The sequence below is a fragment of the Nerophis lumbriciformis genome, linkage group LG04, assembly GCF_033978685.3.
Source record: "Nerophis lumbriciformis linkage group LG04, RoL_Nlum_v2.1, whole genome shotgun sequence".
NCBI lineage: Eukaryota > Metazoa > Chordata > Actinopteri > Syngnathiformes > Syngnathidae > Nerophis > Nerophis lumbriciformis.
This window is the reverse complement of record NC_084551.2, coordinates 276,906-292,170: the sequence shown is the minus strand read 5'-3', so window position 1 is coordinate 292,170 and position 15,265 is coordinate 276,906. Positions and strand designations below refer to the sequence as shown.

The 15,265-nt window shown below is 37.8% G+C and overlaps 1 protein-coding gene across 3 annotated transcripts in view; it reads left to right on the top strand.

The window, feature by feature from the left end:
* tmem145 (transmembrane protein 145) overlaps positions 1 to 5,873 on the top strand; it is a 122,802-nt gene extending 116,929 nt beyond the window's left edge. For all 3 annotated transcript variants that reach the window (XM_061947160.1, XM_061947152.1, XM_061947145.1), the window contains 2 exons: positions 97 to 285; positions 3,694 to 5,873. In XM_061947160.1, the coding sequence (XP_061803144.1) occupies positions 97 to 285; positions 3,694 to 3,948 (444 nt within the window). In that variant the 3' untranslated portion in view covers positions 3,949 to 5,873. The remainder of the gene's footprint in view (positions 1 to 96; positions 286 to 3,693) is intronic.
* The last annotated feature ends 9,392 nt before the right edge of the window (positions 5,874 to 15,265 follow it).

Sequence of the window (15,265 nt, the reverse complement as noted above, 5' to 3'; positions counted from 1 at the left end):
TAATCGAGAACTTTTCATCCCAGCTAGCGGAAGACAGAGAACCATGAGCGGTACGTTGTGGTGGCCCAGAACTGTACACTACTTTTCATCTCCCAGGTCATAACGCGGCCGTCGGCTGCCAACAAGAACTTTCCTTACCATGTGCGGACATCACAGATAGGCATCCTCCTGTCCAGCCCGAAAGGAGGCGAGGGGGCCGAGAGCTTCCCGCACCACGCCTATGGAAATGGTTCCTTCCTGGGAGACTCCCAGCCCAACTTCACAGAGCTCTTTTCCATCCAATCAGTGAGTCGGCACATGTCATGTGTTGTTGTATGTTGTCATATGTTAAATGTTGTCATGTGTTATCATTTTATGTTGTGTTATCATACTGTCATGTGTTGTGTTATATGTGATGTCCTATGTAATCATATTTTGTCAGGTGATGTCCTGTGATGTCATGTGTTTTAATGTGATGTCATATGTAATCATATGTTGTCATTGGGACTTTAACTTTTAACTTTAATGTCACTAATACTTGGTTAACATTCAGGTCAATATAAAAGACATGATGTGTTGTCATGTTATCATGATGTCATGTGTTACCATGTGTTATGTGATACAGTATATGTTGTAACGTGAAGTCATATTTAATCATATTTTGTCATGTGTTGTCATTAGGGATGTCCGATAATGGCTTTTTGCTGATATCCGATATTCCGATATTGTCCAACTCTTTAATTACCGATACCGATACCGATATCAACCGATATATACAGCCGTGGAATTAACACATTATTATGCCTAATTTGGACAACCAGGTATGGTGAAGATAAGGTCATTTAAAAAAAAAAAAAAAGATAAATAAATTAAAAACATTTTCTTGAATAAAAAAGAAACAATATAAAAACAGTTACATAGAAACCAGTAATGAATGAATGGATGCATGTTTTTTGCAAATTTTTTAATTTACCGTATTTTCCGCACTATTAGCCGCACCTAAAAACCACAAATTTACTCAAAAGCTGACAGTGCGGCTTATAACCCGGTGCGCTTTATATATGGATTAATATTAAGATTCATTTTCATAAAGTTTCGGTCTCGCAACTACGGTAAACAGCCGCCATCTTTTTTCCCCGTAGAAGAGGAAGTGCTTATTCTTCTACGGCAAGCAACCGCCAAGGTAAGCACCCGCCCCCATAGAAGAGGAAGCGCTTCTTCTTCTACTGTAAGCAACCACCCGCCCCGGTAGAAGAAGAAGAAGCGCGCGGATAATACGTTTCATTTCCTTTGTGTGTTTACATCTGTAAAGACCACAAAATGGCTCCTACTAAGCGACAGGTTTCCGGTTCATGAAAAGACGCAATCTCTCCATCCGCACACGGACTACTATTTCACAGCAACTGCCTAAAGACTTTCAAGAAAAGCTGGCTACTTTCCGTGCATATTGTAAAAACAAGATAGCTGAAAAAAAGATCCGGCCAGAGAACATTATCAACATGGACGAGGTTCCACTGACTTTTGATATTCCTGTGAACCGCACTGTGGATACAACGGGAGCACGTACGGTGAATATTCGCACCACAGGGAATGAGAAGTCATCCTTCACTGTGGTTCTAGCTTGCCATGCTAATGGCCAGAAACTTCCACCCATGGTGATATTCAAAAGGAAGACCTTGCCAAAAGAGACCTTTCCAGCCGGCGTCATCATAAAAGCTAACTCGAAGGGATGGATGGATGAAGAAAAGATGAGCGAGTGGTTAAGGTAAGTTTACGCGAAGAGGCCGGGTGGCTTTTTTCACACAGCTCCGTCCATGTTGATATACGACTCCATGCGCGCCCACATCACGCTGGTTTTTAATATATTATTAAAGTTTGACTGACCTATCTGACTGTTTTTTTGACATTCCTTTAGCGCAGTTAGATGCGGCTTATAACACGGGGCGGCTTATAGGTGGACAAAGTTTTGAAATATGCCGTTCATTGAAGGCGCGGCTTATAACCCAGGGCGGCTTATGGTGCGGAAAATACGGTATTAATCTTTTTTTAATTTTTTTAAAAAGGACCTTATCTTCACCATACCTGGTTGTCCAAATTAGGCATAATAATGTGTTAATTCCACGATTGTATACATCGGTATCGGTTGATATCGGTATAGGTCAGGGGTCGGCAACCCGCGGCTCTAGAGCCGCATGCGGCTCTTTAGCGCCGCCCTAGTGGCTCTCTGGAGCTTTTTCAAAAATGTATGAAAAATGGAAAAAGATGAGGGGAAAAAAATATATTTTTGTTTTAATATGGTTTCTGTAGGAGGACAAACATGACACAAACCTCCCTAATTGTTACTGTTTATATTAAACATGCTTCACTGACTCAAGTATTTGGCGAGCGCCGTTTTGTCTTACTAATTTTGGCGGTCCTTGAACTCACCGTAGTTTGTTTACATGTATAACTTTCTCCGACTTTCTAGGACGTGTTTTATGCCACTTCTTTTTCTGTCTCATTTTGTCCACCAAACTTTTAACGTTGTGCATGAATGCACAAAGGTGAGTTTTGTTGATGTTATTGACTTGTGTGGAGTGCTAATCAGACATATTTGGTCACCGCATGACTGCGAGCTAATCGATGCTAACATGCTATTTAGGCTAGCTATATGTACATATTGCATCATTATCAGAATCAGAATCAGAATCAGAATCAGCTTTATTGTCATTACGCAAGGTAACGAGATTGAGGCCATTCCATACAGTGCGATGTGTGCATGCTAGAAAAACAATGTGCAAATATATAAAAATATAAGAAATGTAGAAGTGCAATGAATATGGTGTGAAATGAATATATACATGAAAAAAAACAAAAAAACAAAAACAGGGTGGTTGGTGGAATGGGTTATTGCACCGAAGAGAAGGCAGTTATGAGGGACATTGGGGCAGTCCGTTCAGGATGGTTATGGCCCTGGGGAAGAAGCTGTTCTTTAGCCTGTTTGTTTTGGTTTTAATGCACCTGTAGCGCTTCCCAGAGGGCAGCAGGTGGAACAGGTCAGAGCCAGGGTGGGTGCTGTCCTTGATGATGGCACTGGCTCTGTTGTCTCATTTGTAGCTATATTTGAGCTCATTTAGTTTCCTTTAAGTCATCTCAATTCAATGTATATCTCATGACACACTATCTGTATGTAATATGGCTTTTATGTTTTTGCGGCTCCAGACAGATTTGTTTTTGTATTTTTGGTCCAATATGGCTCTTTCAACATTTTGGGTTGCCGACCCCTGGTATAGGTTGATATCGGTATCGGTAATTAAGGGTTTGGTCAATATCGGAATATCGGCAAAAAGCCATTATCGGACACCCCTACTTGTGAGTGTTGATGACACAGCTTTGCAACACTTGATATTCTAGTTTCAAGCATGTTTTACTCAATATAGGTCATCAAATCTCAGCAACAAGCTGTAATATCTTACTGAGATCATTTAGGAGCAAAACCCTTAAAACAAGTAAAACACTCTAACATAAAATCTGTTTAGTGAGAAGAATTATCTTATCAGACAGAAAATAAGCAAATATCAGCCTTATTTGAGATATTTCATCTTACTTAGATTTCACTTTTTGCAGTGTGGTCATTTGATGTCATCTTTCCATGTGATGTTGTGTGACGTCATGTGACAATGTGTGATGTCATCTGGTGTCATGTGTTGTCACTTATCATAACTTCATCTCCAGGATCCCGTCAAGACGGTGGAGGAGACGGTCGCCAAGAAGGTCCCAGAGGTGCCGAGGAATAGCGAGCAGAAGATCATCACCACCACCGCCGCCGCTGACCTGACGGCCATTTTGCCGCTGCCGCCGCCACCTCCACCACCAGCCATCCCACCTCGCCTGGCCGTACGCTCGCCCCCTCTCCCCGTCCGCCTTCCGTCCTTCACCGAGTACTTCAGCATGCAGGGAGGAGGAGGTGCGTTTGGATCCAAGGCGTGAGACGACATGAAGGTCAAGATGGCGTGAGTACAAAATAAAAGACAGCAGAGACGGACAAAGACAAAAAAAAAAAAAAGTGCGTTACATGAAATATCCCGATTGATGGAGGGTGTCGAAGAAGCAGCAATAAATATGTGAGCAGTGGAGGGAGACAGACAACCGAGTAGACGCGGTCGCAGCAATAGAACGATAGTCCAGCATCACAGATTGTAAATAGCTTAAACCGGACAGAGCTCCCACTCTGTGTCATTTTTCATTCCCAGTCGGTGCTGTCAGCATCAAGGACAAAAATAATGCCATCACATTTCACTTGTTTAGATATTTATTCTGTTATGTTTGCTCATTTATATCCTTCAACGCCTTCATCGCAGCCGGTTATTCCGGATGTGTCAATGTAAAACCTTGTTTCTGCTACAAAAATGAACTAAGAATTGAAAAAAAAAAAAAAAAAAAAAGCATGTTTGTATTGTAATATCTGTCCATAAAGTCTATCCATGCCCTACTGATATCATACAAATACCGTATTTCCTTCAATTAGGCAAGCGTTTATAAATTTGAGTGTGATGTAAGGAAACATGAAAAGCGCATTTAATAAAAAAAAACGTTATTATGGTCTTACCTTTACTTATAAATGAAGTCCATGCGCCGCTCCGTCTGAACAAAAGCATGGATAACTTGTTTATAGAAGTCTTCCTTATCTTTCTTCACTTTTAAAAGTCTCTCTGTCTCCATGGAGATCTTCCTTTAATTATTACCTCCTGCTTCCATTGAAAACTGTTGTTGTCACTTCTTCTGCAGCCGAGTAGTCACAGGAAGGATCACCATAGCGCCCCCTAGCACCGTGAGGCGGGAGTCATTTAATGACTCATATTTGACACACACAGCTATATTAATAAAACATTTTTACTCTTCTTTTTAGCATATTCAATATTGGACTTTAAATCCTACTGAATAGCTCTTTATCTTCTTCCCTTTATGCCATTTTTAATGATTGAAATGAGCCTCCTCCATTTTGGAAAATGATGCCTTGAAAGGTGAAGTGTCACTCGTGACGTGACGAGTTTGACCCGGCGGTAAAACGAGACATGCGCTAATTATTTTGCTAAACAAGTTTAATTCTAAGCATGCACTAATTCTAAGCATGCGCTAATTATTTTGCGAAACGAGTTTGACCCGGCGGTAAAACGAGGCATGCGGATAATATATACCCGGCGGCAATTCAAGGAAATACGGTATTCATAGACTGACAATATAAAACCAATTCTGTCTGGAACGCCACTTTTTCCGGTTGTAGACGTTGGTGAATGTACTGAAGCGTAACAGCACAAAGAGTCAAATCATGAAGCCTTCATTTGAGCATTTATCCTCTCACTAACGAGCTATAGCAAATAGCCCCGAACTGACGATGTCATTTTTTCCCCTCAAGTGGCGCTTAATTTTTTAAAATATAAAAAAAACCCCTTAAAGATAAAGTTTTAGTGATTAAAAGTGTTTAAATCTGAGCACAACGTTAGCGAGCGTAGCATCAGAAACTGTGAGCTAAAATCAAATATGATTTTTTTGGACAAATATAATTAAAATAAGAGATTATATGGCCTACAAGTGCGTGTCATTTTAAGTATGTAAGGTTGTATTTTTGCCTCATCCTTCACTGAAAGCCTGAGTGAAGAATGTACTGCCCAACTGATAAGTCCACAGAGAAAGAGATGATACATTATTATCTACTCACATATGCTACCTGGTGGTTGTTTGAGCACACTGCAGCTAGTCCTGGATAGTCCCACTCCTTAACCTCTTAAAGGCCTACTGAAATGCGATTTTCTTATTTAAACGGGGATAGCAGGTCCATTCTATGTGTCATACTTGATCATTTGGCGATATTGACATATTTTTGCTGAAAGGATTTAGTAGAGAACATCGACGATAAAGTTTGGTCGCTGATAAAAAAGCCTTGCCTGTAGCGGAAGTAGCAGACGATATGCGCGTGACATCACAGGTTGTGGAGCTCCTCACATCTGCACATTGCTTACAATTAACTTTGAACTTAAATGTCGCGAATACTTGGTTAATATTCAGGTCAATACAAATGAAATGATGTTGGCGGTTTTGGGGTTATTTACAGGACTTTATGGGCAGACTCCATTGTAAGATGACTTTTATTTACAAGTTAGAATGCATTAAAAAAAAACATATTTGTTCTTGTCTCTCATTAAGCAGTTCCCCTTCGATGTGTCAGTCGCACGCAGGATTCTCACAGGAATGAGGCTAAAATACAACCTTACCTACTGTAACAAAAGGTTTTAGAATGTCTTGGAGGACCCGGTCTCACATTTAAAACCCAACTTAAGTATTTGCAAACCCCCACATGAAGCTACAACAGCTTGTAAAAAAAAAAAGTCTACATGTTGTGTCCTGCATGGAGCACTTTAATGTTGTTGATTTGTGATGATGTCACCTGTAAATACACTCCAATGTGGTCGCCTGTTGTTAATGATAGCAGCCACCTTTCATTGTAAAAAATGGACAGAGATTCCAAATAAGCCACAGAGTGAGCAAAGCTGCGGTAACACAGCCTTGTGTGATGAAGTGATGGTCGTGTTAAACAACCTGCAGAGCGGCGTGCAGTCGTTACGTTAGGGGTGTCCAAAGTTGCTCCTTTTTTTGGCGGTACATTGTAAAAATGAAAAGTATGAATGAGATGGATATTACACTTAGTCAGATAATAATAATAGATTTTATTTGTAAAAAGCACTTGACAATGAGTAATCAACCTCAAAGTGCTACAGTGTATTAAAACAATATATATATAATAAAAAATCAATAAAAATAAAAACTAGAACAGCCAAATAGCTAAAACTAGTATGCATATATCTAAAAAAAAGGCTCTTTTTTTTTTTAAAAAAAGGGTTTTTAAGCCTTTTTTAAAAGCATCCACAGTCTGTGGTGCCCTCAGGTGGTCAGGGAGAGTGTTCCACAGACTGGGAGCGGCGGAGCAGAGAGATATAACACAAAGCTGACACGTTGTGTTCAGATAGCTTAGACTTGGAGTATCTTTGACCTACACTGGATTGTTTCATGTACAAAATGTCAGTTTTGGACACCCCGCTCCTTCATGATGGGACCCAAAGTGATACTTGAATGAAGACTTGCCCCGATGATGATGTACATTTTGTCTAATGTTGCCATCAACACAGCCTCCTCCCCTGCACGACCACACATTCTTGTATTTCTTACCTTCTTGAGACCTCCTCTTTAGGACCACCCTTTCTACATATATAAAGATTTGCATTTACAACTTTAATCATTAGACATGTCCGATAATGGCTTTTTTGCCCATATTGTCCAACTCTTAATTACCGATTCCGATATCAAGCGATACCGATATATACAGTGGTGGAATGAACACATTATTATGCCTAATTTTGTTGTGATGCCCCGCTGGATGCATTAAACAATGTAACAAGGTTTTCCAAAATAAATCAACTCAAGTTATGGAAACAAATGCCAACATGGCACTGCCATATTTATTATTGAAGTCACAAAGTGCATTCTTTTTTTTAACATGCCTCAAAACAGCAGCTTGGAATTTGGGACATGCTCTCCCTGAGAGAGCATGAGGAGATTGAGGTGGGCGGGGTTAAGGTTTGTAGCGGGGGGGTGTATATTGTAGCGTCCCGGAAGAGTTAGTGCTGCAAGGGATTCTGGGTATTTGTTTTGTTGTGTTATGTTCTCCCGAAATGTGTTTGTCATTCTTGTTTGGTGTGGGTTCACAGTGTGGCACATATTTGTAACAGTGTTAAAGTTGTTTATACGGCCACCCTCAGTGTGACCTGTATGGCTGTTGACCAAGTATGCGTTGCATTCACTTATGTGTGTGTGAAAAGCCGTAGATATTATGTGATTGGGCCGGCACGCAAAGGCAGTGCCTTTAAGGCACGCCCCCAATATTGTCGTCTGGGTGGAAATCGGGAGAAATTGGGGAGAATGGTTGCCCCGGGAGATTTTCGGGAGGGGCACTGAAATTCGGGAGTCTCCCGGGAAAATGGGGAGGGTTGGCAAGTAAGACTGGGAGACGCAACTGCTCTGTACTTCTCCCTACGGCCGTGTACCACTCCGTACAGCGGCGTTTTAAAAAGTCATACATTTTACTTTTTGAAACCGATACCGATAATTTGTAGTAAAATGTAGTGGCAGGCCACATCTGGCCCCCCCGGGCCTTGAGTTTGACACCTGTGGCATGGGGTACAATAATCAGGGGCGTCCAAACTTATTCCACTAAGGGCCACATACTGAAAAGTCAAAACATGCAGGGGTCATTTTGATATTTATTTTGTAAAGATAAGAATAAATGTATATATTTAACCACAACACTGTGTCAGCTTTGTTATAGATGACAAAGTGTGTGGGTATTAAAATGTCACCTTTTTCTCAATATATGATTTTTTTTTTTTTTCTTCTTACATTTTAACAGATTTTTTGCAGCTGGCTAATAAAACTCGAGCTACAGGCCACAAATGGCATTAACTGTTTTTTCTCCTTTACGTTTATAAAACCACTTTTAAGGGTAAATGCTTTTATTTTTAATCATATTTCATGTATTTGCTAGACAGATTATCTATTCCGCTTATGACCATTTGAACATTAGCACATCGTCTGGAGTAAATACAAGTTTTATGACGCTTACAGTTGAACCTTGTAGGAGATTTATTCACTTTTATGGGAAAACATTTTTTGGAAATTGCAATTATTGTGGAAACAACTCTTGAAGAATGAAGAACTAATCCTAGAAAAAGCACCTTAAAATTGGAAAATGATTTTCCTACATTATGTGTGTCCAATGTAGATTATGTCTATATTATATCTTGTTTTAATAATTAAAAATAAATCATAAATACAAAAAATGGGAACATTTCAACCAGTAACAAATAAAAATGGGTTTTGACTGTGAAAACTGCGCAGAAAATTCAAAAATTGTTTAAAAAAAACAAACTTTCTCTATTTTCACACACACACACACACACACACACACACACACACACACACACACACACACACACACACACACACACACACACACACACACACACACGCACACACACACACACACACTAATAACGCTGATTCTGATTGGTAAAAGAAAAAAATATAAAGATCAATTCTCAATAAAGAATAAAATAGTTTTAGTCCAACAAAAAAATAGTGCAAGATTTTACTCAAAATAAATTATTTAAAATACACATTTTTGGACCGATTTGAACCAGTTGATACTGAAAATCAGAATGACAGTAAATAAACTCAATAAAAAATGAGTTAATTTCCGATATTACATTTTAAAGCATTTATCGGCCGATAATATCGGCAGTCCGATATTATCTGACATGTCTATTAATAATATATACATACTATGTAAATATGAAAAAAGGTAAGCTTTTTTTTTTGTTTGCAATTGGTTTTTAATCTTCATTATTTACTTCAAATTATTACAGTATGTCTCTATTTACTGTATTTATTTAAATACAATGTAGTACCATATTTTCTGGACCATAGGGCGCACCTGAATATAAGGCACACTGCCGATGAGCAGGTATTCAGGTCTATTTTCAAACAAAATGTGCACCGGATTATAGGGCGCATTAATGGAGTCATATTATTATTATTTGTTTCAAAATGTAAAAGACTTCCTTGTGGTCTACATAACATGTGATGCTGGTTCTTTGGTCAAAACGTTGCATAGATGATGTTTTATACATCATCTTCAAGTCACTTTCTGACAGTCGCTTCAGCATGCGCCGTTTTGTGGGCGCTCTTATTTACGTGGCTCACCTTCCACAGCGTCTTCTCCCCGTCATCTTTGTTGTAGCGGTGTAGCGTGCAAGGACGGGAGTGGAAGAAGTGTCAAAAGATGGAGCTAACTGTTTTAATGACATTCACACTTTACTTCAATCAATAACGGAGCAGCATCTCCTCATCCAGAAACAACAACAACAACACCCGAAATGTGTCCCGTGAAAACCCGTCCGACCGGAACTCTCTAATAACTAAAGTTCCTTGGGTGAATAATGTAAAGTCACTACACCGGTATGTTTTAGCGCTTTCATGGCGAGTTTACTGGCAGATATAAGTAAGAACTTTACACTACTTTATATTAGAAATGGCAACAGCGGAGGATGAATGTCCCATAACAAGAAGATAGAGAAAAAGAAGAAGCTTATGGACTACAAAGGCGGACGCACGCAAATGTTCAGGACTTATGCAGATCCCAAATACAGATCAGCGGGTACCAGAAGGTAAGAAAAGTTGCTTTTGCATAATATTGCGAAACAAAACGCCAGATAATATGTCTTACCTTATACACACAGCATAATAATACTGGTATGTTGAAGCACAGTACAATCCATCAAGCGGTGCGGCTTCATAGCTTACCAAAGTCCTACTAAAATGTTTCGATAGATTTTTGAGTGCCGAGCGTAATGTTCTATATTTTCAATGGAACATATAAAATGTTGGTGTTTACTTGAGTCATATTGCAGTCTACACGTATCTCTTATATGTGACTGCCATCTACTGGTCACACTTATCATTACACCATAAAATAGCTTCGAGGTCAGTAAGCAAAACCAGAATTATTCCGTACATTAGGTGCACTGGGTTGTAAGGCGCACTGTCGAGTTTTGAAGGGGGAAAAAGATTTTAAGTGTGCCTTATAGTCCGGAAAATACGGTACATGTTTATTTATTTTTTTGTATTATTTTAGCCAAAGGGGGCGCATTTAAATTTTTTACACACTTGTTATTACATATGTTGGCCAGAGGGGGCGGACTTCAAATTTTTACACACACTTGTTATTTCATATGTTGACCAGAGAGGGAGCACTTTTAAAAGCGACACAAAGTCAATTTGAAAAATCCCTCCTTTTTGGGACCACCCTCATGTTGATAGATTTCACCACCAGGGGTGCAAATGAGACATTCTCTATTAGATGCAATGGTTTTCCCGTATTGGGACCATGATTTATGTCCTAACTTGTTCACCGGTCCTCATATGGAAGGTACTTTTCCTTGTTGATGTCTCAAGAAGGGTAGAAATACAAGGACGAGGAGAGGGTTAATGATGCATGACAGAGAAGAGCACAGCTTTGTAAGCTTCTTCCAAGCGAGGCGTTAAAGAGCACATCACTGAAGCACTGTTTCAATGCATTTTATGGCTGTCAAATATGCTGTAGATACACATCTTTTTGCCAAAATGATAATAAAAAAACATCTTTTATTATTTGCCTCCTCGTTTGTGATTTGATTAGGGGCCTTCCTTTTGTAATGTGTCCAATTCTTCATCACGCAGATCCTGCCAGACTTCAGCACCAAAAGCATGGACTTCACAAAGGTTTAGCTTTTTCTTTGGCTTCATTCGGACTTTTGCGGGTGAAGGGTGAGTGATGGCAAAGAAGAAAAGTGTGATGATAACCACAGAACAGGAAACGGAACTTAACTGCATGGGGCAGAGGTGTCAAAGTTGTTTTCTCTGAGGGCCACATTGCAGTTACGTTTGGCCCCAGAGGGCCGCTTTTAACACTGAATACTACTATTACACCATTTTTTTATGCATTTTATTTGTAGATTTTTTTTTTAACTAAAATGTAAAAAAAATATAAGTTGCAATAATTTCACCTCAAAATGTAGTGTATATTACTGTAGATGGAAAAACAGTACTGCTGATTAGGGATATCCGATATTCCGATATTGTCCAACTCTTTAATTACCGATACCGATATCAACCGATACCGATATCAACCAATACTGATATATACAGTCGTGGAATTAACACATTATGCCTAATTTGGACAACCAGGTATGGTGAAGATAAGGTCCTTTTTTTAAATATTAATAAAATAAAATAAGATAAATAAATTAAAAACATTTTCTCGAATAAAAAAGAAAGTAAAACAATATAAAAACAGTTACATAGAAACTAGTAATGAATGAAAATGAGTAAAATGAAGTGTTAAAGGTTAGTACTATTAGTGGAGCAGCAGCACGCACAATCATGTGTGCTTACGGACTGTATCCCTTGCAGACTGTATTGATATATATTGATATATAATGTAGGAACCACAATATTAATAACAGAAAGAAACAACCCTTTTGTGTGAATGAGTGTAAATGGGGGAGGGAGGTTTTTTGGGTTGGTGCAGTAATTGTAAGTGTATCTTGTGTTTTTTATGTTGATTTAATAAAAATTTTAAAAAAAGGATACCGATAATAAAAAAAACGATACCGATTATTTCCGATATTACATTTTAAAGCATTTATTGGCCGATAATATCGACCTGCCGATATTATTGGACATCTCTACTGCTGATTTTATGGTAAAAAAAAAGGCAGCTCAGTTACCAGAATTTTTCTGTAAAATCTACTTTTTTTTTTTTACTGCAAATAAAAAAAAAAATGCAATTTTACTGTAAAATTTTGGCACCAGAGCAGCCAGTTTTTTTGTTTTTTTTACCGCAAGTCAACAACTTTAGATTTTTCGGTGTATTACTGTAAATGCCAAAACGAAAAAAGTAGTTTTTTCATTTAGAGAAGAAATGCTGTAAAAACCACAGTAAATTTCACAATTTGACCATGAAATCTATTGCTACTTTTACATTGCACCATTTGATGGGTAACTTGCTTTGAAATCATTAGTATTAGTATTTATTTCTACTTAAAAAATGGTTTGAATGTTTGATAAAATATTTTTGCATAATTAGACAATATTTTAGTTATCATAATTTGCAATTACATGGAGTATGTTTTTTTTCCCCCCCCAAAATGGAAAGAAAGAATACATTTTACATAGTAAAAAAAGTTACAGTACTTTATTGATACATATTATTTCCAGGCTTTTGAGGGCCAAATAAAATGAAGTGACAGGCCACATGTGGCCCCCCCAGGCCTTGAGTTTGACATCTGTGGCATGGGGTATAATAATCAGGGGCATCCAAACTTATTCCACTAAGGGCCACATACTGAAAAGTCAAAACATACGGGGGTCATTTTGATATTTATTTTGTAAAGATAAGAATAAATGATAAAAACAGAATATGTATATATTTAACCACAACACTGTGTCAGCTTTGTTATAGATGACAAAGTGTGTGGGTATTAAAATGTCTCAATGTATGATTTTTATTTTTTTTCTTCTTACATTTTAACGGATTTTTTGCAGCTGGCTAATAAAACTCGAGCTACAGGCCACAAATGGCCCCCGGCCCGCACTTTTGACACCCCTGGACTAGACCAAAAAGCTTTCCAAAAAACATTAACTGTTTTTTCTGCTTTACGTGTATAAAACCACTTTTAAGGGTAAATACTTTTATTTGTAATCATATCTCATGTATTTGCTAGACTGATTAACTATTCCGCTTATGACCATTTGAACATTAGCACATCGCCTGGAGTAAATACAAGTTTTATGACGCTAACAGTTGAATCTTGTAGGAGATTTATTCACTTTTATGGGAAAACATTTTTTGGAATTTGCAATTATTGTGGAAACAACTCTTATAGAATGAAGAACTAATCCGAGAAAAAAACATCTTAAAATGGGGAAATGATTTTCCTACATTATGTGTGTCCAATGTAGATTATGTTTATATTATATCTTGTTTTAATAATTAAAAATAAATCATAAATACAAAAAATGGGAACATTTCAACCAGTAACAAATAAAAATGGGTTTTGACTGTGAAAACTGCGCAGAAAATTCAAAAATTGTTTAAAAAACAAACTTTCTCTATTTTCACACACACACACGCACACACACACACACACACACACACACACACACACACACACACACGCACACACACACACTAATAAAGCTGATTCTGATTGGTAAAAGAAAAATATATAGAGATCAATTCACAATAAAGAATAAAATAGTTTTAGTCTAAAAAAAATAGTGCAAGATTTTGCTCAAAATAAATTATTTAAAATACAAATTTTTGGACCGATTTGAACCAGTTGATACTGAAAATCAGAATGACAGTAAATAAACTCAATAAAAAATGACCAGCAACATTATTTTACAAGCACTGTCAGAAAGTGTTTTAGTCTTATCTTATTCTGACGCAGTTTTGAGATGTTAGATTTCCTATGCTCTTAATTTGGCGATGTAGGCTGAGACGTCATTTCCTGTTTGTAGCGTTTCTGCGTAATAGGTTGATTGTGTAAATAGCAGTGTGTGCGTTCTTGACTCAAATGTAAGTATACGTCGAATATAGCACGGTTATTCATGTGAAAATGCCTATAATGTGTTAGATGTATTCTTAACCGAGTGTTTGTTTGCAACAATGTTTCTGCTTGACGATATAATTCGCCAGCTCAACTTTCGCGCTGTTAAATACTTGTTACACAGTAGTTACCCTATTCTACCACTAGAGGGCGACACAGACCAGGTTTAAAGCACTCAACAGTGCTTATTCTCTATTCATCTCTAATGGACTGCTTTAATAGGCCATGCACATTTGTTTTATAACACATTGTAGAGTATATTATATATAATATTATACATATCCTGTTATATTATTGCATATTATATTGCCTAAATGTATCCTAATCATTCTTTGTATGTGTTCCCTTTAGACCCCCCCCCCACACACACACACACACACCCCAGACCCACCTATACCACGCATGTTCAACTTCACCATTAAAGTGCCTGAAAGCCTCTCTGTGCCCGACTCTCTGACCGCAGTCCTTGTCCTAAGAAGATATCAGACCAGCATTCCGCATCCAGAGTAACCTACCGTATTTTTCGGATTATAAGTCGCTCCGGCCGAAAATGCATAATAAAGAAGGAAAAAAACATATATAAGTCGCATTTTTGGGGGGAAATGTATTTGATAAAAGCCAACACCAAGAATATTTTGAAAGGCAATTTAAAATAAATAAAGAATAGTCAACAACAGGCTGAATAAGTGTACGTTATATGAGGCATAAATAACCAACTGGTATGTTAACGTAACATATTATGGTAAGAGTCATTCAAATAACTATAACATATAGAACATGCTATACGTTTACCAAACAATCTGTCGCTAAATCCCATGAAATCTTATACGTCTAGTCTCTTACGTGAATGAGATCAATAATATTATTTGATATTTTATGCTAATGTGTTAATAATTTCACACATAAGTCGCTCCTGAGTATAAGTCGCACCCCCGGCCGGCCAAACTATGAAAAAAACTGCCACTTATAGTCCGAAAGCACAAGCACTATATAGAAAAACGATGAATAAAACAATTTGTGATGATTTTATTTTGTATTGAAAATGA